Source organism: Bos indicus, chromosome 18 (assembly GCF_029378745.1).
Source record: "Bos indicus isolate NIAB-ARS_2022 breed Sahiwal x Tharparkar chromosome 18, NIAB-ARS_B.indTharparkar_mat_pri_1.0, whole genome shotgun sequence".
In the NCBI taxonomy this organism is placed as follows: domain Eukaryota; kingdom Metazoa; phylum Chordata; class Mammalia; order Artiodactyla; family Bovidae; genus Bos; species Bos indicus.
Window position 1 is genome coordinate 52,623,975 of NC_091777.1, and position 19,585 is coordinate 52,643,559.

At 42.9% G+C, this 19,585-nt stretch overlaps 1 protein-coding gene and 1 long non-coding RNA gene across 2 annotated transcripts in view; both read left to right on the forward strand.

Annotated features, from left to right (window-relative positions):
• Window positions 1-18: 18 nt before the first annotated feature.
• On the forward strand, window positions 19-1,695 carry LOC139177139 (uncharacterized). The gene is made up of 2 exons (XR_011561616.1): window positions 19-129; window positions 1,456-1,695. It is a non-coding gene; the product is annotated as an uncharacterized lncRNA (long non-coding RNA).
• A 5,707-nt stretch (window positions 1,696-7,402) lies between these two features.
• The window catches only part of LOC109571749 (zinc finger protein 721-like), a 51,969-nt gene continuing 39,786 nt past the window's right edge, over window positions 7,403-19,585 (forward strand). Inside the window, exons 1-6 of the mRNA XM_019978271.2 lie at window positions 7,403-7,513; window positions 14,748-14,908; window positions 14,992-15,101; window positions 16,272-16,329; window positions 18,137-18,263; window positions 19,323-19,418. Coding sequence (XP_019833830.2) covers window positions 15,091-15,101; window positions 16,272-16,329; window positions 18,137-18,263; window positions 19,323-19,418 — 292 coding nt within the window. The 5' untranslated portion in view covers window positions 7,403-7,513; window positions 14,748-14,908; window positions 14,992-15,090. The remainder of the gene's footprint in view (window positions 7,514-14,747; window positions 14,909-14,991; window positions 15,102-16,271; window positions 16,330-18,136; window positions 18,264-19,322; window positions 19,419-19,585) is intronic.

Genomic DNA, 19,585 nt, shown 5'->3' on the forward strand with positions numbered 1-19,585 from the left:
AATGCAGTCCATCCGGAACATTTCTGGCTCTGAGAGAGCTCGGCGATCCGAATTCGCAGATGCCAGGACTGTGTCAGCGCGCGGTGGAGAACGGCTAGACCCCTCTGAAGGAAGATGGTAGCTGGTGAGGTTAGCATACATGGAAAAAGCGAGTGGAATCTGTGTCCAGTCTGTAGAAGGCGGGTGGGATCCTGGGAACTTCAGAGCCCCAAACCTGCAGCAGGAGGAGACGGCGGGCTCTTGTGTACGGTGGTTTCTTGGGTGTGAGCTCTGAGGATTGGGACTTCAGTCTTTTGACCCCCATCCCTACCCCCATTCCCGCTTAGGTAGCATCAGCATCCCGAGTAGCGCCAGAAGCACACCTGGCATTAAGTGTGCATTTGTTTTTAAAGAAAGAACCCCTGGGGTTGTGTGTTTGCGTTTTCATTCTCTGTGTTTCTGTGGGACCTCAATGTGTGTCTGTAACCATGTATGGCGGCTTCCCTTGTGGCTCAGCAGTAAAGAATCCGCCAGTCAATGCAGAAGATGGGGGTTCTATCCCTGGGTAGGAAAGATCCCCTGAAGAAGGAAATGGCAACCTGCTTCAGTTTTCTTGCCAGGGACATCCCATGGACAGAGAATCCTGGCAGGCTACAGTCCTTGAGGACAAAGAGTCAGACACGACTTAGCGACTAAACAACCACTATGTATGGGATTGTTTTTCTGTTTGGTTTGTTTCCTAGAGTGTAAATATGAAGATGGTTTGTTTCAGATTTTGAGATATTATAAAACTTGTTAAGCACACTTCCTTCCCACTCCTCCATCCCCACCCTGAAATTCCTCCTGCCCAGTATCTTGCGTTTCTTTCCGTTAAGGGCTACTTCTGGCTGACTTTTGCCAGAGACATACGCTAGCAGGGCCAACTCATCCATTAGACATAGTATGCAAAACGTCTAGAGCCCACAATACTCTTTGTTGTTAGGGTTTAGTTGCTTTTTCCGACTCTTTGTGACGCCATGAACTGCAGCACCTCAGGCTTCCCCGTCCTTCACTATCGCCCAGAGTTTGTTCAAATTCATGTCCACTGAGTCCGTGATGCCACCCAACCATCTCATCCTCTGTCGCCCCCTTCTCCTGCCCTCAATCTTTCCCAACATCAGTGTCTTTTCCAATGAGGCGGCTCTTCACATCAAAATATTGGAACTTCAGCATCAGTCTTTCCAGTGAATACTCAGGGTTGATTTTAGGGGCCTACCAATAAGTCTTTTAAAATCAGAAATAAACATTAATTTTTGGTCAAAGGAAATGTTTAATTCAAAGAAACTCAACTTATTATTATTACTATACCTAAAGAATCACAAAATACTGTTATTTTTATTTTCTATTTATTGTTGAAGGGCCCCACAGAAGTTCTAATACAGCCCCGCATCTTACCCAAATCAAATCAGATTTCAATTCTGCCTTATTCTTCTTCAGTTCTTCAGTGGGACTTGTGAAAACAGCACTGTACCTGCTGACCTTAGGTGAAACTGCAGTAAACTCTGACCTTCCCTCATGTGAGTCTTCCATGATCCCAGGATGAAGTGGAACATTTCCTTCTCCAGCTGTCTGGGCACCTTGAAAATGAAGTTTGAACACATATTTTGGTCTCCTAATAAAACTTCCCTTCCCAGACTCTTTGTAAATAAGCATTAAAAAGTTTGAGTGCTTTTGTGACTGTGTGTGGAATTATATAATATAATGCACATTTTGAGGCCTGTGAGATTATGGCTTTAGTTATGAGATTGTGTGTTTTTATCTGTGAGTATGACTTAAAATGTATGTGATACCTTTAAAGACATGCTTTTATTATGTGGGCATTTTACGGATATTGTGAACGGATTACTTAAAATAGGCTTATTAAGTGTGAACAGGCTTATTAAGTGAGAAACTACATGAGATGGAAATGTGTGATTCTGATTTTATGAATATAGAACCCTGTGATATTATGACTGTATATCTTGGTGAGTGACGATAAGCTGCTTTTACTCTTCTCAACAATGAATGAGAGGAATGTTGCACCTTTATGGAACAATAACTTTAAGATTTGGGTTAAAGGATTTGCTATTTATTTGGCAAATCATTTGGATATTTTATGCTCTATTACTTAGCCTTAAAAAGAAAAAATTCCGACACATGCTATAACGCGGATGTATCTAGAGAACGTTGTACTAAGTGAAACAAGCCCATCACAAAAAGATGAATACAAGAAAAGAAAACTGCAGACTAATATCTCTGAAAAACATAGATGGAAAACTTCTCAACAAAATATCAACAAATTGAACTCAACAGAATATTAAAAGGATCATATACTAGGACCAGGGTTTCCCTGGTGGCTCAGTGGTAAAGAATATGACGGCCAATGCAGGAGACATGGGTTTGATCCCTGGGTTGGGAAGATCCCTTGGAGAAAGAAATGGCTACCCACTCCAGTATTCTTGCCCAGGAAATCCCAGGGATAGAGGAGCCTGGCAGGCTACAGGCCATGGGGTCACAAAAGAGTCAGACATGACTTAGCGACTAAACAACACTAGGACCAAGTGGGATTTATCCCTCCGATACAAGGATGATTCAACATATGCAATATGTACCACGTTACATCACTTTAACAAGATGAAAGATAAAAATCATAGGACCATCTCAATAGATACAGAAAAAGCATTTGACAGTACAACATCCTTTGATGATAAAAACTCTCCACAAATTGGTATAGATGGAACATGCTACTGCTGCTGCTAAGTCGCTTCAGTCGTGTCCGACTCTGTGCGACCCCATAGACGGCAGCCCACCAGGCTCCCCGGTCCCTGGGACTCTCCAGGCAAGAACGCTGGAGTGGGTTGCCATTTCCTTCTCCAAAGCATGAAAGTGAAAAGTGAAAGGGAAGTCACTCAGTCATGTCCGACTCTTGGGGACCCCATGGACTACAGCCCATCAGGCTCCTCCATCCATGGGATTTTCCAAGCAAGAGTACTGGAGTGGGGTGCCATTGCCTTCTCCTAGATGGAACATAACTCAATGTAATAGAAGCCATATACAGTGAACTCAGAGCTAACGTCATATTCAGTGGTGAAAGGTTGAAAGCTTTTCCTTTACAAACAGAAAACAAAGGTGCCCACTCTCACCACTTCTATTCCACAGAGTACTGGAAGTCCTAGCTGAGCAATCAAAATATAAAGAAATTAAAAGGCATCCAAGTCAGAAAGGAAGAAATAAAATTGCCTTTGCAGATACAAACAAAAGAGATATATAAATAAATATATATTTTCTAAACACTATACATCAAAACTGTTAGAACTCATTAGTGCCTTCTGTCAAGTTGAATAATACAAAATTAACATACAAAAACCAGTTGCTATTTTTATACAGTAACAATATATGTAAAATAATTCCATTCACAGTATCACTAAAGACAATAAAAATACTTAGGAATAAATTTAAATAAGGAGATGAAAGACCTGTATACCAAAAATGATAAGACTTTGATGGAAGAAATTGAAGACACAAATAAGCAGAAAAATATGCTGTGTACTTGGATCAGAAGGATTAATATCATTAAAATGTCCCTACTACCCAAAAGCCGTCTATAGACTCAGTGCAATTTGTATCAAAATTCCAATGGCATATTTCACAGAAATAGAAAAAAAATTCTAAAATTTTGTATGGAGCCACAAAAACCTGTAATAGCCAAAGCAATCAGAAGAAAGAAGAACAAAGCCAGAGACATCCCACTTCCTAATTCCAAAGTCTACTACAAAGATGGGCTTCCCAGTAGCTCAGGTGGTAAAGAATCTGCCTCCAATGCAGGAGACCCAGTTCCAATTCCTGGGTTGGGAAGATCCCCTGGAGAAGGGAATGGCTACCCTCTCCAGTATTCTTGCCTGAAAAATTCCACGGACAGAGGAACCTGGCAGGCTGCAGTCCATGGGATCACAAAGAGTTGGACATGACTGAGCAACTAACATAGCAATTTTACTTCTGCTTGTATATTCAAAATAAATGAAAATAGTTATTTGAAGAGGTACGTGCACTCCCATGTTTCTTTCAGCATTATTCACAATAGGGAAACAACCTAAGTGTTGAAGTTGTGGCATATATACAATGGAATTTATTCAGCCATAAGAAGGAAAAGAAACAGACCCATTTGCAAAGCAAAGGTGAGTATTATGCTAAAGTGAGATTAAATCAGACAGAGAGATACTGTTTATTATCACTTGTATGTGGAATCTTAAAAAAGGCGAATTCATAAATACAGAGTAGAATGATAGCTATTCCAGGTTAGGGGGCTGGGTGTGAATGGGATACTGTTTTTTAAGGGTACAAATTTGGACTAGGAGATACGTCCTGGAGAGCTAATGGACAGCATAGTGATATAATCAATAATACTGTATTATAAACTTCAAAGTTTCTAAGGGACTAGACCCTAATTGTTCTGAAACCAAAAAAGTCATGAAAACTAGTTGAGGTGATAGAAGTGTTAGCTGACACTAAGATGATAATCATATTGCAATACATTAATGCATCAAATCAACATATGTTGTACCTTAAAATTACACGTCAATTAACCGGTTAAAAAGGAAAAAGAATTACATGGTGTGATTTCTTAATTGGAAGATGAATAACTTTTTCGAAATACAAGTAATATTTCAATTTCCTAACGATGTAAGAAAACCAAAGCAAAAGCGGAGCATTTTTCTGCTTCTGTTTCACATCCCATTCAATGGTCGCATCTCGTTTTCTTGGCCAAGGTTGAATACAGGGCCAGGTAGTAAAGAAGATGGTTCATTATAGCTCAGTTCAGTTCAGTTCAGTCGCTCAGTCGTGTCTGATTCTTTGCGACCCCATGAATCGCAGCATGCCAGGCCACCCTGTTGGTCACCATCTCCCGGAGTTCACTCAAACACGTCCATCAAGTCGGTGATGCCATCCAGCCATCTCATCCTCTGTCGTCCCCTTCTCCTCCTGCCTCCATTCCTTCCCAGCATCAGAGTCTTTTCCAATGAGTCAACTCTTCGCATGAGGTGGCCAAAGTACTGGAGTTTGAGCTTTAGCATCAGTCCTTCCAAAGAACACCCAGGGCTGATCTCCTTTAGAATGGACTGGTTCTCAAGAGTCTTCTCCAACACCACAGTTCAAAAGCCATCAATTCTTCGGCGCTCAGCTTTCTTCACAGTCCAACTCTCACATCCATACATGACCACTGGAAAAACCATAGCCTTGACTAGATGGACCTTTGTTGGCAAAGTAATGTCTCTGCTTTTCAATATGCTATCTAGGTTGGTCATAACTTTCCTTCCAAGGAGTAAGCGTCTTTTAATTTCATGGCTGCAGTCACCATCTGCAGTGATTTTGGAGCCCAGAAAAATAGTCTGACACTGTTTCCACTGTTGCCCCATCTATTTCCCATGAAGTGATGGGACTGGATGCCATGATCTTCATTTTCTGAATGTTGAGCTTTAAGTCAACTTTTTCACTCTCCTCTTTCACTTTCATCAAGAGGCTTTTTAGTTCCTCTTCACTTTCTGCCATAAGGGTGGTGTCACCTGCATATGTGAGGTTATTGATATTTCTCCGGGCAATCTTGATTCCAGCTTGTGCTTCTTCCAGCCCAGCGTTTCTCATGATGTACTCGGCATATAAGTTAAATAAGCAGGGTGACAATATACAACCTTGACGTACTCCTTTTCCTATTTGGAACCAGTCTGTTGTTCCATGTCCAGCTCTAACTGTTGCTTTCTGACCTGCATATAGGTTTCTCAAGAGGCAGGTCAGGTGGTCTGGTATTCCCATCTCTTTCAGAATTTTCCACAGTTTATCATGATCCACACAGTCAAAAGCTTTGGCATAGTCAATAAAGCAGAAATAGATGTTTTTCTGGAACTCTCTTGCTTTTTCCATGATCCAGCGGATGTTGGCAATTTGATCTCTGGTTCCTCTGCCTTTTCTAAAACCAGCTTGAACATCTGGAAGTTCACGATTCACGTATTGCTGAAGCCTGGCTTGGAGAATTTTGAGCATTACTTTACTAGCGTGTGAGATGAGTGCAATTGTGCGGTAGTTTGAGCATTCTTTGGCACTGCCTTTCTTTGGGATTGGAATGAAAACTGACCTTTTCCAGTCCTGTGACCACTGCTGAGTTTTCCAAATTTGCTGGCATATTGAGTGCAGCACTTTCACAGCATCACCTTTCAGGATTTGAAATAGCTCAACTGGAATTCCATCACCTCCACTAGCTTTGTTCGTCGTGATGCTTTCTAAGGCCCACTTGACTTCACATTCCAGGATGTCTGGCTCTAGGTCAGGGATCACACCATCGTGATTATCTTGGTCATGAAGCTCTTTTTTGTACAGTTCTTCTGTGTATTCTTGCCAGCTCTTCTTAATATCTTCTGCTTCTGTTAGGTCCATTCCATCTCTGTCTTTTATCGAGCCCATCTTTGCATGAAATGTTCCCTTGGTATCTTTAATTTTCTTGAAGAGATCTCTCACACATACCACGCCTTTACAATTATTTGCCATTTACTTTTCCATACATATTTCCAATTTCTGTCAGGAAGCGAGGGGGGGTAAAAAAGCCAAGTTCTACAAGCGCCCGACAGCTTACACATATGCTGCTGCTACTGCTGCTGCCAAGTCGCTTCAGTCGTGTCCGACTCTGTGCGACCCCATAGACGACAGCCCACCAGGCTCCCCCGCACCTGGGATTCTCCAGGCAAGAACACTGGGATGGGTTGCCATTTCCTTCTCCAGTGCATGAAAGTGGGAAATCAAAGTGAAGTCGCTCAGTCGTGTCCGACTCTTCGAGACCCCATGGACTGCAGCCCACCAGGCTCCTCCATCCATGGGATTTTCCAGGCAAAAGTACTGGAGTGGGGTGCCATCGCCTTCTCCTACACATATGCTATGCTATGCTAAGTCGCTTCAGTCGTGTCCGACTCTTCGCGACCCCATGGACTGCAGCCCACCAGACTCCCCCGTCCCTGGGATTCTCCAGGCAAGAACACTGGAGTGGGCTGCCATTTCCTTCTCCAATGCATGAAAGTGAAAAGTGAAAGTGAAGTCGCTCAGTCGTGTCCAACTTATAGCGACCCCATCCACCTGCTAATTCAAAAGTAAAATTGCAGACAGGTGGGAAGCTCAGCGGCAGAGAGCATTCTGGGAGGTGTAGTCTCGGAGGCTTCCTGTGATTCGGAACTTCCGCTCCGGGAAAGCGCGGAGGGGTTATTCGCTGCGCTGGGGAAATAAAAATCATAATCAGCGCTGTGCGTGTCTGCTGGTATTTCGCCTACCGGAGGGCAAGAACACGAACCTCGCTGCTTTCGTGGATTCTGGGAAATTCGATTCAGGCCTGCGCTGTCGAACACGTCACTTCCTGTCGGGGGCGGGGTAGTGGCTCCTTCCCCTCTCGGGGATCCTGGGAAATGTAGTCCAGGGGCTGCGAATAGTTGGAGGTATTTCCGCTTTAGGAGATTGCGATTGCGGCCTTTGGTTCTCACAGGTAGGTGAGTGATTCCTTGGGAGCCTGCCGTCTCTTTTAACTTTTCTCACCCGGTCCTGGGATCAGCTGGACTCGGTATTCGGTCGCAGGGCAGAAAAGCCGCGACTTGCAACAGAGGGCGGGATGGAAGGGCGAGGGCGGCCGCTTGCCTTCCTCTTAACGGCTGGATTCTCTGCGTTTGGGGCGGTTCACAAGTCCTGGGGTTGTAGGCGGACTGAAATCGGCAGTTTGACTGTCTCCAGGTCTCTTTGCTGTCCAATCCGCCTGCTCCAGCACCTTCCACACCGTTAGTTACTTCCTAGCGAGGTAACGTTAGATGCGAATTTATTCTTTCTGTTCCTTGGATTCCTTTAATATAAAAAGGGATATTAAGAGTATAAGGCAGATACTCACTTGCCATTCGTAGATAGAAAAGCAGTCTATCGAAATAGTCAACCATTAGGAAACTGGCTGCAGAGGAGACTTTTGGGATCAATTTGTGCAGGTAGGTTGAAATTTTATTGTAGAGGATTTGAAAGCAGTGTTAGTGAGTTTGGCCGTCTTTGTAAAAATTTGAAAGCATTCTCACTTAATCTTATTTTAAATATTATTTAAAGCTTGTATACTGATTATAGAAGAAATGCACATTCATTGTAGAGAATTCAGAAAATGTAGAGCTATGACATAGTCAAAACCATTACGAATTACCCACGTAGATACGTATGTTATAACTTGTAGGATGTGTATGACGTATATAGGACACAGACCTATAGGATATAGACGATTATCAACATTTAAGTGCACTTCTGTCTAGCAGCTTTTCTATATGTATTTATCTATATTATATACAATTGTTATCAGGTTATTCATATCCTTAACTCTTAATTCTGGAAATTTCCAGACAACCTGCCAGGCTCCTCTGTCCCTGGAATTCTCCAGGCAAGAATACTGGAGTGGGTTGCCCTTCCGTTCTCCAGGGGATCTTTCCGACCCAGGGATAGAACCTGGGTCTCTCTCATTGCTAGCAGATTCTTTACCATCTGAGCCATGGGGGAAGCCCCACAAAGTGTAATATAATGACTCCTGTGTAACAGTCATCCTGCTTCAGTTCTTGCTGATCTTGTTGCATCGCTCTATCCCCATGCACAGGTTTTTCCCATTGAGTATTTTAAAGCAAACCCAGATGTTGAGTCAATAGAACTTAAACGTTAGTTATTATACCGAGACTATATTAATTTGCTAAAACTTGTTGTTCGGTCGTTCAGTTGGGTCCGACTCTTTGCAACCCCATGTACTGCAGCATGCCACATCACTGACACATCACTGAATGTAAGAGGCACCTGAAATGACAGATCCATGTATTATTTGTAAAAGTGGAAAAAAAATTCAAGATGGACTATTGAGTTGCAGCAGGGGGCGATATATCATAAAAACAAGTAAGCTGAAGTTAAAGATCATGACATGGTTAGATGAGAAGAAATAAGTTAGTGTATCTGAAGTACAGTGCCTCAGTTCAGTCGCTCAGTCATGCCCGACTCTTTTCGACCCCGTGGACTGCAGCACGCCAGGCTTCCCTGTCCATTACCAACTCCCAGAGCTTGCTCTAACTCATGTCCATCCAGTCGGTGATGCCATCAACCATCTCATCCTCTGTTGTTTCCTTCTCCTCCTGCCTTCAGTCTTTTCCAGCATCAGAGTCTTTTCCAGTGAGTCAGCTCTTCGCATCAGATGGCCAAAGTATTGGAGCTTCAGCTTCTACTGGTACAAAATATCACAGCCTGGCTGGCATAGACAACAGAAACAGATTTTCTCACAGTCTGGAGCTAGGAGTCTGTCAGCAAATTTGGTTTCTTCTGAGGCCTCTCTCCATGGCTTGCAGATGGCTGCCTTCTTGTCATGTCCTCACAAGGTCTTTCCTTTGTGTGTGTGCATGCCCCTACTATCCCTATTTATGTCCAGTTTCTTCAAAGAAGGATACCAGTCAGATTGACTTAGGGCCCACCCTAATGACCTCATTTTAACTTAATCACCCCTTTAAATGCCTTGTTTGCCAATGCAGCCACATTCTGAGGTTCTGGTGATTAGGACTTCCATGTGTGAGTTTAGGGGTAGGACTCAAAATTCAGTCCATAACAGGTATTAACAGCAACTCTACGATTTTTCACACTTGGCCACTAGGAGAATGTTTTTTATATAAGAACGTTAGAAAGAGTTGGAATTATGAAAGGAAAATGATAAGTTTCCTGTGCTTCTTTGGAGTTGCACTTGCCATGGGCATATAACTCTCAGTTTCATCTTTCTCTCCTATTAGGCTACAGGGACCTCTGATTCATGGACCTGGTCCTAATCTTTTTGGAGAGTCCAGCACAGGGTCGGCAGAAAGGAATTATTTAGTGAGTAAGTGTGATGCAAACAGTCGCCCAGAGGGGCTATAGCCTGGAATTAGAGAACAAAACAGAAAGGCAGTCTATAGGCATATGCCTTGTCTGGTGCCTCACATTCCTTTGGCGAGCTGTAGAATTCATCAGCTTTTTCCGAGTGTTCAAAGTTTGATGTATCATCAACTCTCCTGCCTTCTGGGATGGCCCACACTCTGTAAAGTGTATTTCTCTCTAAATAAATCTACTTTTTACCTTAAAAAAAAAAAGTTGATGTATCATTATGCCTAATTTTGTCATGTGTAAGACAGATTTCCTTGGAAGCAAATAAATTTTTTTTTAAATGGAAGCATAGTTAATTTACAATGTTATGTTAGTTTCAAGCTTTCCAGATAACTCAGTTGGTAAAGAATCCACCTGCAATGCAGGAGACCCTGGTTCAATTCCTGAGTTGGGAAGATCTACTGGAGAAGGGATAGGCTACTCCCCCTAGTATTCTTGGACTTCCCTTGTGGCCCAGCTGGTAAAGAATCCGCTTGCAATGTGGGAGACCTGGTGTTGGATCCCTGGGTTGGGAAGATCCCCTGGAGAAGGGAAAGGGTCAGTAGAGTCAGACACAACTGATGACTTTTACTTTCATGTTAGTTTTAGGTATGCAGCACAGTGATTCAGTTATTTATATATATGAGCATATATGTGTGTGTATATGTGTATATATATATATATATTCAGTACATATGTATATATAGTCTTTTCAGATTCTTTTCCCTAAAGGTTACTATAAAATACTGAGTATAGTTCCCTGTGCTGTACAGTGAGTCCTTGTTGATTATCTGTTTTGTGTATAGAACTGTGTATATTTTAATCCCAAACTCCTAATTTGTCCCTCTGCCTTCCCCTGGTAACCATAAATTTATTGTCAAATCGATGTTAGTGTTCAGTTTTTTGTTTGTTATGTCAGGATTGTGATGGGGATGCTGAGAAAAGCTAACATTTGTTGGGCACCTCTTCTGTTTCAGTGAATTTCCAGTGCAATAATTATTATTGTCATTTTTTAAATGAAGAAACAGTCGAAGACAGTTGAATAAATGACCTGGTGACCCAGCAAGGGGCAGAGCCAGAGTTAAACCTCAGCAGCTAGCTTTAAAACCTCCTTGTTCCAGCACTCTGTGGCCAGCACAGCTTACTTAACTTCTCTGTGCCTCGGTTTTCTCACATCAGGTAACCACAGAATTAAAGTTTTGGGGGCTTCCCTAGTGGCTCAGATGGTAAAGAATCTGCCTTCAATGCAGGAGACCTGGGTTCAATCCCTGGGTTAGGAAGATCCTCTGGAGAAGGAAATGGTACCCCACTCCAGTATTCTTGCCTGGAGAATTCCATGGACAGAGGAGCCTGGCGGGCTACAGCTGAGGGGGTCACAAAGAGTTGGACATGTGATGATTAAAAGAAATATGATGTGGAAAGTGCTTGAAATGGTGCCTGGCACGTAGTACATCCTATATGTATTATAGACTACAGTTGTACTTTTTTTTCTATTACAGAAGAGTATGCAGTATGAAAAATGCAGTGAGTTATTAAAAGTGCAAAGAATATTTTAGGGTTTTCTTTTCTCCCCCATTTTCTTTTAATAGTTCAATTTGACCATACAGTTGAGCAAAAATGAATCGTTTCCATAATAACCTTTGTTGAAACTGATAACTAACAGAATTGGTTGTCTTTTGAACCTAGTCAGTTCCTAGGGGCGGAGAAGGCAATGGCACCCCACTCCAGTACTCTTGCCTGGAAAATCCCATGGACGGAGCAGCCTGGTAGGCTGCAGTCCATGGGGTCACTAAGAATAGGACACGACTGAGTGACTTCACTTTTACTTTTCACTTCCATGCATTGGAGAAGGAAATAGCTGCAGTGTTCTTGCCTGGAGAATCCCAGGAACTGGGGAGCCTGGTGGGCCGCCATCTGTGGGGTCGCACAGAGTCAGACACAACTGAAGCAACTTAGCAGCAGCAGCAGCGGTTCCTCGGGGATAATCATATGGTCTCTATTGCGTTAAAAAGGCCTGAGTCTGCACCATTCACTATGGTAGCCATTGGCCACGTGAGACTGTTGTTCTTCAAATGTTGCTGGTGCCAACTGAGATGTGCTGTTAAGTGTAGGACACACAAGAGATTTCAAACACTGAAAAAGAATGTAAAATATCTCTGTTGCAGGTTGAAGTAATATTTTGGATATGTTGCATTAAATATATTGTTAAAATAAAGGCTACTTCTTTTTACATTTTTCAACATGTCTGCTAGAAACATTTAAATTACCCATGTAACTTGCATTATGTTTCAGCTGGGCACCACTGGTATAAATGGAAGCCTCCATTTTTCCTCTGAGGATTTGCCTCCCGGGGCATTTACAAATTACTCCTACCTCTTTAGACCTTCGAGGGCATCTTACAACAGAGAGAAGAAGGAGGCTAGTCATCAGGAGGCCTGAGTGCCAGTTCTAGTCCTCTCATGGGCTTCCTGGCTATTAGGCATTTCAGATAACAGTTTGAGGGGCAGAATAGAATACTGCAGTGGTTCCCAAACTTGGGCCATATTGGAATCACCTAAGGAAGTTGGTAAAAACCCAGTCCTTTTACCATTTCAATGAATCTGGGCTTCTGTGGGTTTGTTTGTTTATTGAATTTTTTTTTTTTTTTTTTTTTTACAGTATAGTTTCTGTTTTATGTTTTGGCTTTTTGCCTGTGAGGCATGTGGAATCTCCCTGACCAGAGATTGAACCCACACCCCCTGCAGTGGAAGGCAAAATCTTAACCATTGGACCACCAGGGAAGTCCCTGGACCAATGTGTTCTCTTTTAGCTTTCTGGATGATTGTGATGGTGTTCCAATCACTTCCTATTCACCTTATTTAGGAAGGCGGAATCCCTGTCCTAAACAGTATGAGATATCTGTGTCGGGCAGGTGAGGTTGGCAGCAGTTTGTTTATCACATACAGCCATGCAAGGCCACGCATGGTTGCACTTGGGACTTGAATGAAGCAGCAGTGGCTCTGGGAGGCAGGCTCTGTATTAAACAGAGGGTAGGATGGCAACCCACTCCAGTGTTCTTGCCTGGAGAATCCCAGGGACAGGGGAGCCTGGTGGGCTCTCGTCTGTGGGGTCGCACAGAGTCAGACACGACTGAAGCGTCTTAGCAGCAGCAGCAGCAGGGTAACCCTTGGTTCTGGCAGGAGGATGTGGTTGGCTTGCTGGAACAATTTTGAAGCTGGCACAGAGGCAAAACCTGTTAGGTTGAGAACTAGGTGGGCTACATCTGATCATTTGATGGGGTGAACTGTGTCAGGTCTTCATTTATAAAGGTGATCGAATGACAGCATGGAGAGGTTACCAAGAAAGAAGGTTTTCTGTACCAAGAAAGAAGTTTCCCCCAAAAAGAGACACAGCATGCCACCCAGGGCCATACAAGGCCTGTCGCACACAGGAGTCGTGGAGCAGAGCAAGAGGACTGTGTCTTTATGACTATAGTGGTGGGAAGTAAATAGGTGGTGAGATCCCACTTTGGGGTACTAAGAACAGGAGAGCAGGGGGCAGTGGTTGGGCGGGTTATCTTACATTGACTAAAAAGTTTGTTTGAATTTTTTCCATAACATGTTATGGACCCTTGTGACCCTCACATGCCTTGGGAAGCTGGCTTGTGGGGAATGTGTTACTAACTGTGGTTGACAGTCTGGCCCTGTGATTCAACAGACTGAGGAAGAAGTCAGGAATCACAGATGTTAAATAGCTAGAATCTAAAAACATGGTTAAGGGATGGGACTTGTTGGCGGTCCAGTGGTTAGGACTCTGCACTTCCACTGCAGGGGACATATGTTGATCTCTGGTTGGGGAACTAAGATCCCACATGCCATGTGGTGCTGGCAAATAAATAAATTAGTTAATTAATGAATTAAAATAAAATATGGTTAAGGGAATTCCCTGGCAGTTCAGTCTTTAGGCCCAGCACTTTCATTTCAGGGGCCCAGATTCGATCCCTAGTTGGGGAACTAAGATCCCACAAGCCATGAGGTACAGCCAATAAATGAATAAATAAAAACATGGTTAACTCATAGGCGAACCAGCTGGATGGGGAGTCTTCCCCAGGGAAAAGGTCATGTCTGGAGAGAGCAGAGGAGCTAGGAGCTAGGCCTTCTGGGCTCTGTGAGGCTCAAAGGTGTCAGGGGAGAACTGGGCATTTTAGGCCTTACGATAGAGCTGACCGGAGCTTGGGAAATACTGCACGTTGATCACGGTTACCACCCCGTGTCCTGTTACCTGGGGTTCGTTTCCTGGTGCAGTGTCCTGACTGGACAATGAAATCACAGGCTGGGGTGCTCGGAGAGGGGTAAGAGTGCAGATGTTAGCAACCCTCCTCCACAGTTTCTGATTTAATTAGTTGTGAATAAGTTCTGAGGATTTCTTTGTCTTTGTTTTGTTTAAAAAAAACAATTTTTAAAATACAGCTTTTATAAGTTGCTTTCCATTTAAAGTCTGACCATTTTTTAAAAATTCCCCTGTGAGTCTGATGTGCTATTAGGTTAGGCTCTCGGTGAAAATCTTGACTCTTCTGTTGGCCACTGGTTAATCATAACCAAGTTAATTCCTGATTTACAGATCAGACCTTGGGACTAAGTAGTGGCATGTTGGAGATGCCAGTATTCAAATACCAGTGGTCTGATTCCAAAGCCGCCACCCTTCCTGATTCTGTTCTCATCTCCTTCAGGCGGATCCTCTGACTTCAGAGTCCTCTTCCAGTTTCCATGTCTGTCTTCTGTCCCCAGCTCTCAACCTCTCATTTCTCTTTTCATGAGACCTCAGACTCCCATCTGTGTATTTTTTTTTTCCCCTAGAAGCAACAGAGATACGAGATCTAGAAGATTAGCTCCTTTGTGAGAGTGGATTCAGGTTCCTCCCCACCTCTTGACCTCACCGAGCCTTGGCTTCCTCGTCTGTTACGTGGAAACAACAGTCATGACCATCACCATTTACTGAGAACTTTCTAAAATGCCAGGTACAGGGCTAAGGGCATTGAGCTCATTCATCCCTCACAGTAACCCTAGGACTGACATTCTCTTTTTTTCCCTCCTGTTGTAGCTGAGGAGAGGCACAGAGGTGGAGGTGATCAGACCAGCGTCACACCGCTGGTACGACACTAGATTCTTCACAGGTGTGTGGGAGGTACCTAATGGAGCAATGTGTGCCAAGTGCGTCTCAAGGTCCCTAGTGCGTACTTAGTGCTTGTGTGGTGTTAAACATTGCCATTTGTGTTGTTTCTGTCATTACTATGATTAGCTTGTTAATTAAAATGGCATACTGATTAACTTACTGTTAAATAATAGGATTCTGTTCATTTTTCTTCAGCTCAATGGTATGAGTTTTTTTAAGGCCCTACTGATAGCAAAGTCAAATTAGCAAGGTCTTATATCTTTGAAAAAGTGGTCATTCGTAGTGTCATGAAAAATTTGACACTACGACTATGAAAGTGGAATAGTGGTTACCAGGGGCCAAGGGGATAGGCAGTGGAGAGTTAAGTGTTTGATGAGTATAGAGTTTCAGTTCCTGGTGGTGGAAAAGTTCTAGAGACAGACAGTGATGGTGATTCACAATATGAACATACCTAATGAACTCAACACCCTAAAAAAATGGTTCAAACATAAAATTTTATGTGATATATATTTTACACAGGGAAAAAAATCATCAATGTAATCTTAAATATTACTGCAAAGGCATCAAATTAAGTATGACAAACCAAGCAAGAATAACACGTCAGAGGCTAAAGGTGATTTTCATATGACAAAGCAACAGCCTCTGAAGGATCCAGTGATAGAAACTATTTATGAGGACAGGTTTTTCATTACTGAACATGACCTGCTTTCTGCTGCTACTGAGAAATAAGGTGCCTTGGAAGTGTTCTTTGAGCTTTCCGCCTACTCATTTAATTCTGACAGCAATCCTAGGCATTGTTTTGTGTTTATACTCCAGGTTTAATTAAAATTAAAAGTATAAGTTCTATTCGAATGGTGAAAAGTTACGTTAGCCTGTGCATTTTGCCACATAAGTTGTACTGAAATTGTGAATACAAGTTAATTATTTTAGCAAAGACAGTAGGTGTACAAGATAGACATTGGTAATCCCTCCATTTTCTGCTGTGCTCTGGGTTCAATCCCTGGGTGGGGAATATCCCCTGGAGAAGGAAATGGCAACCCACTCCAGTATTCTTGCCTGGGAAATCCCATAGACAGAGGAGTGTGGTGGGCTGCAGTCCATGGGTTCTCAGAAGAGTCAGACACAACTTAGCAACTGAACAATAACAACATGGGTCAGTGACATCCTGGACCAGACTTTGACAGTTTTTTTCCTTCTTCTCCCATCAGGCCTTCCCAAGACTCAGCAGTTCCCCAGAAGGAAGAGGAAAAAATGTCCAAGTTCAAGGTGAGTTCGGCTTGCCTTTCTAGGCATTCAGTTGTCACCTCATTTCTCAGCAATTAAACACATCCTGTTTCTCTTTCTTGGGAAGCCCTGAAGTGAACAGTTGAAGTAAACAGTAGGCATCTGAGAACCTCTTCCAAGAAGAGTGCCAGATGATCACTGGTTTTTAATTTTAGTATAGTTTCATTTTTGTTGTTTTATCACTTTTTTGTAATTTCATATCAGAGTAGAATAGAAGATGTTAAAATAATGCTGTATACAAGTGATTCTTCAGAGAAGGCAGTGGCACCCCACTCCAGTACTTTTGCCTGGAGAATCTCATGGACGGAGGAGCCTGGTAGGCTGCAGTCCATGGGATCGCTTAGAGTCAGACACGACTGAGCAACTTCACTTTCACGTTTCACTTTCATGCATTGGAGAAGGAAATGGCAACCCACTCCAGTGTTCTTGCCTGGAGAACCCCAGGGACAGGGGAGCCTGGTGGGCTCCTGTCTATGGGGTCACACAGAGTCGGACACGACTGAAGTGACTTAGCAGCAGCAGCAGCACAAGTGATTCCTAGTCATGAGCGATTGTGCCCTCAGGCCATGTCTGAAAACATTTTTGCTGTCTGACTTGGGGGATATTACTGATACAGTACATAAGAGCCAGGGACGCTGCTAAATACTCTGCAGTGCACGCAGCAGCCCCCTTCAACAAAGAATCATCTGGCCTCAAATGTCAGAAGTGCCAAGGCTGTGAAACCATACTGTCCCCAGTGCTGTACAAGAACAGTAGCCAAATGTAGGTGAAAATATGTGTAATCAGTTCAGTTCAGTCGCTCAGTCGTGTCCGACTCTTTGCGACCCCATGAACCGCAGCATGCCAGGCCTCCCTGTCCATCACCATGCTCAAAAAACCAAAGCTTGAAATCTGTAATAGGAATTTTACAGAATCCTAATATAAAACCCCAGTTGGAGTATGTGCAAAGAATATTAACAGGTGGGACTTCCCTGGAGGTCCAGTGTTAAATATTCTGTGCTTCCACTACAGAGGGGTGTGCCTTCAGTCCCTGGTTGGGGAACTAAGATCCCACGTGCCATGTGGTATGGCCAAGGTAATTAAAAAAAAAAATATATATATATATATTGGCCATGTCCTGCCTGCCATGGGACACACACAGTAGGATTTGCTCCAGGACCTTGCTTCAGACAAGGAAGCTACTCCTCTATGAATCCACTGATACCTCTGTTGCTGAAAAAAAATAAAAATTAAAAAAAAAAAGAATATTAACAGGCCAAGTTCTGAAGAAAAAAATAAAAACACCTAGTAAATATGTGAAAATATGATAAGCTAATTAATGATCAAATAAGTGCAAATAATCAAATTAGTTGTTCTTTTACTAAGTTTGCCTAGGATTTAAAAATATGGTTATATTCCAAGTGTGGGATATGGAGAATTGGGGCTACTTATATACTCTTGGAGAAGGATAAAATAAGGGAAAAGTTGAGAAGAAAATCTGCTGTTGTACATAACAATTTTGAAGCTGCCTATTCTTTGACATGGTAATTTTTCACTGTTTGGAACTTATCCTAAAGAAATAATCAGAAGGAAAGCAAAAAAATCTATATGAAAAGTTGTTCTTTTCAGCATTTATTATAAAAAGAAAAATATATACAACATAAATGCGTTATTGGGGACGTTTAATTATGTTACAGTAAAATTGACTCTGGTCTCTCAGCACCTGGAACCACTTTATACACATCCTGCCCACTTTTCTCAGTTGTTACCCTTCCTCCAGGGAGAATCAGGAGTGTGATTGATGTTGTAGGAGGCAGTGACCTTCAAGGATGTGGCCGTGGTCTTCACAGAGGAGGAGATGGGGCTGCTGGACTTGGCCCAGAGGAAGCTGTACCAGGAAGTGATGCTGGAGAACTTCCGGAACCTGCTCTCAGTGGGTGAGGACGGGTGCCCTCTGTAACTGAACAGAGACCCCTGCAATATTTATGTGCCCTTGAACAGGCAGAGCTTCGGAGCTCTTGGACCAAATTTCGGTTTTGTAATCAGCATGAGATGCAGAGATCGCAGGGCTTTTTGTTTGTTAGTTTGTTTTAATATTTATTTATTTATTTGGCCGCATCAGGTCTTAGTTGAGGTGCACGGGGTCTTGTTGCTTCATGCAGGATCTTTCATTGAAGTGCACGTTCTCTAGTTGCAGTGCATTGGCTTAGTTGCCCCATGGCGTGTGGGAACTTAGCTCCCTGACCAGGGACTAAACCTGCACCCCTGCATTGGAAGGCAGATTCGTAACCACTGGACCGCCAGGGAAGTCCCACAGAAATAGTGTTTTTCTTTCTCTGCTGACCAAAAGGTGTTTGTAAACATACTATAAATTGTCCGCATGATTGCTCTACCTTTTTGGCTTTTCAAATTGTAATCATCTCCAATTAGTGGGTCATGACATTCTTTAAGGAATTGAAATAAAATAGGGTAGAAAATATCACAGCATTTGGCAGTAACTGCACAATGCGATAAAAACTATGGCCTGTTGCCAAGAAGAGTATGAGAAATGGTGAAAAGGGTGTAATGAAAATAATGTCTTCCAGTAATTTATACTTAGTCTACATATCCTGGGGGCTTCCCAAGTGGCTCAGTGGTAAAGAATCCACCTGCAATGCAGGAGATATGGGTTTCATCCTTGGTCGGGAAGATCTCCTGGAGAAGCAAATGGCAACCTACTGCAGTATTCTTGCCTGGAAGGTCCCATGGACAGAGGAGCCTGGTGGGCTACAGTCTATGCGGTCTCAAGAGTTGGACATGACTTAGCAACTAAACAGCAACAGCAATGACTACACATCCTCGATTTTGCATAAAATATATTTCTGCCAATGGGTCATAATTGAAAGCTTGGAAAACACTGATTTTGATGTCAGTGTTGATATAGTGTAAACCACCATTTTTCACAATTTGGGCTTCTAATACATTCATTTTCAATGTTTGTCCTTGCCTTTTTACAGGGCATCAATCCTTCACACCAGATGTACCATCCCAATTAGAGAGAGAAGAAAAGCTGCAAATGATAAGGACAGCAGCCCAGAGCTGCTGTTCCTCGGGTGAGAGTCCTGTGACTCTGAGTCTGTCCTCCTTCTTGTGGCCTCTCCAGCTGTGGCTCTGGTCCAAGTCATAGTCTGGATTACTGCCACAGTCTTTGTAATGCTCTCTCTTCTGCTTTGCTTTTTCACAATCCGTTCTCCACTCCAAGTGATTCTTTTAAATTCAA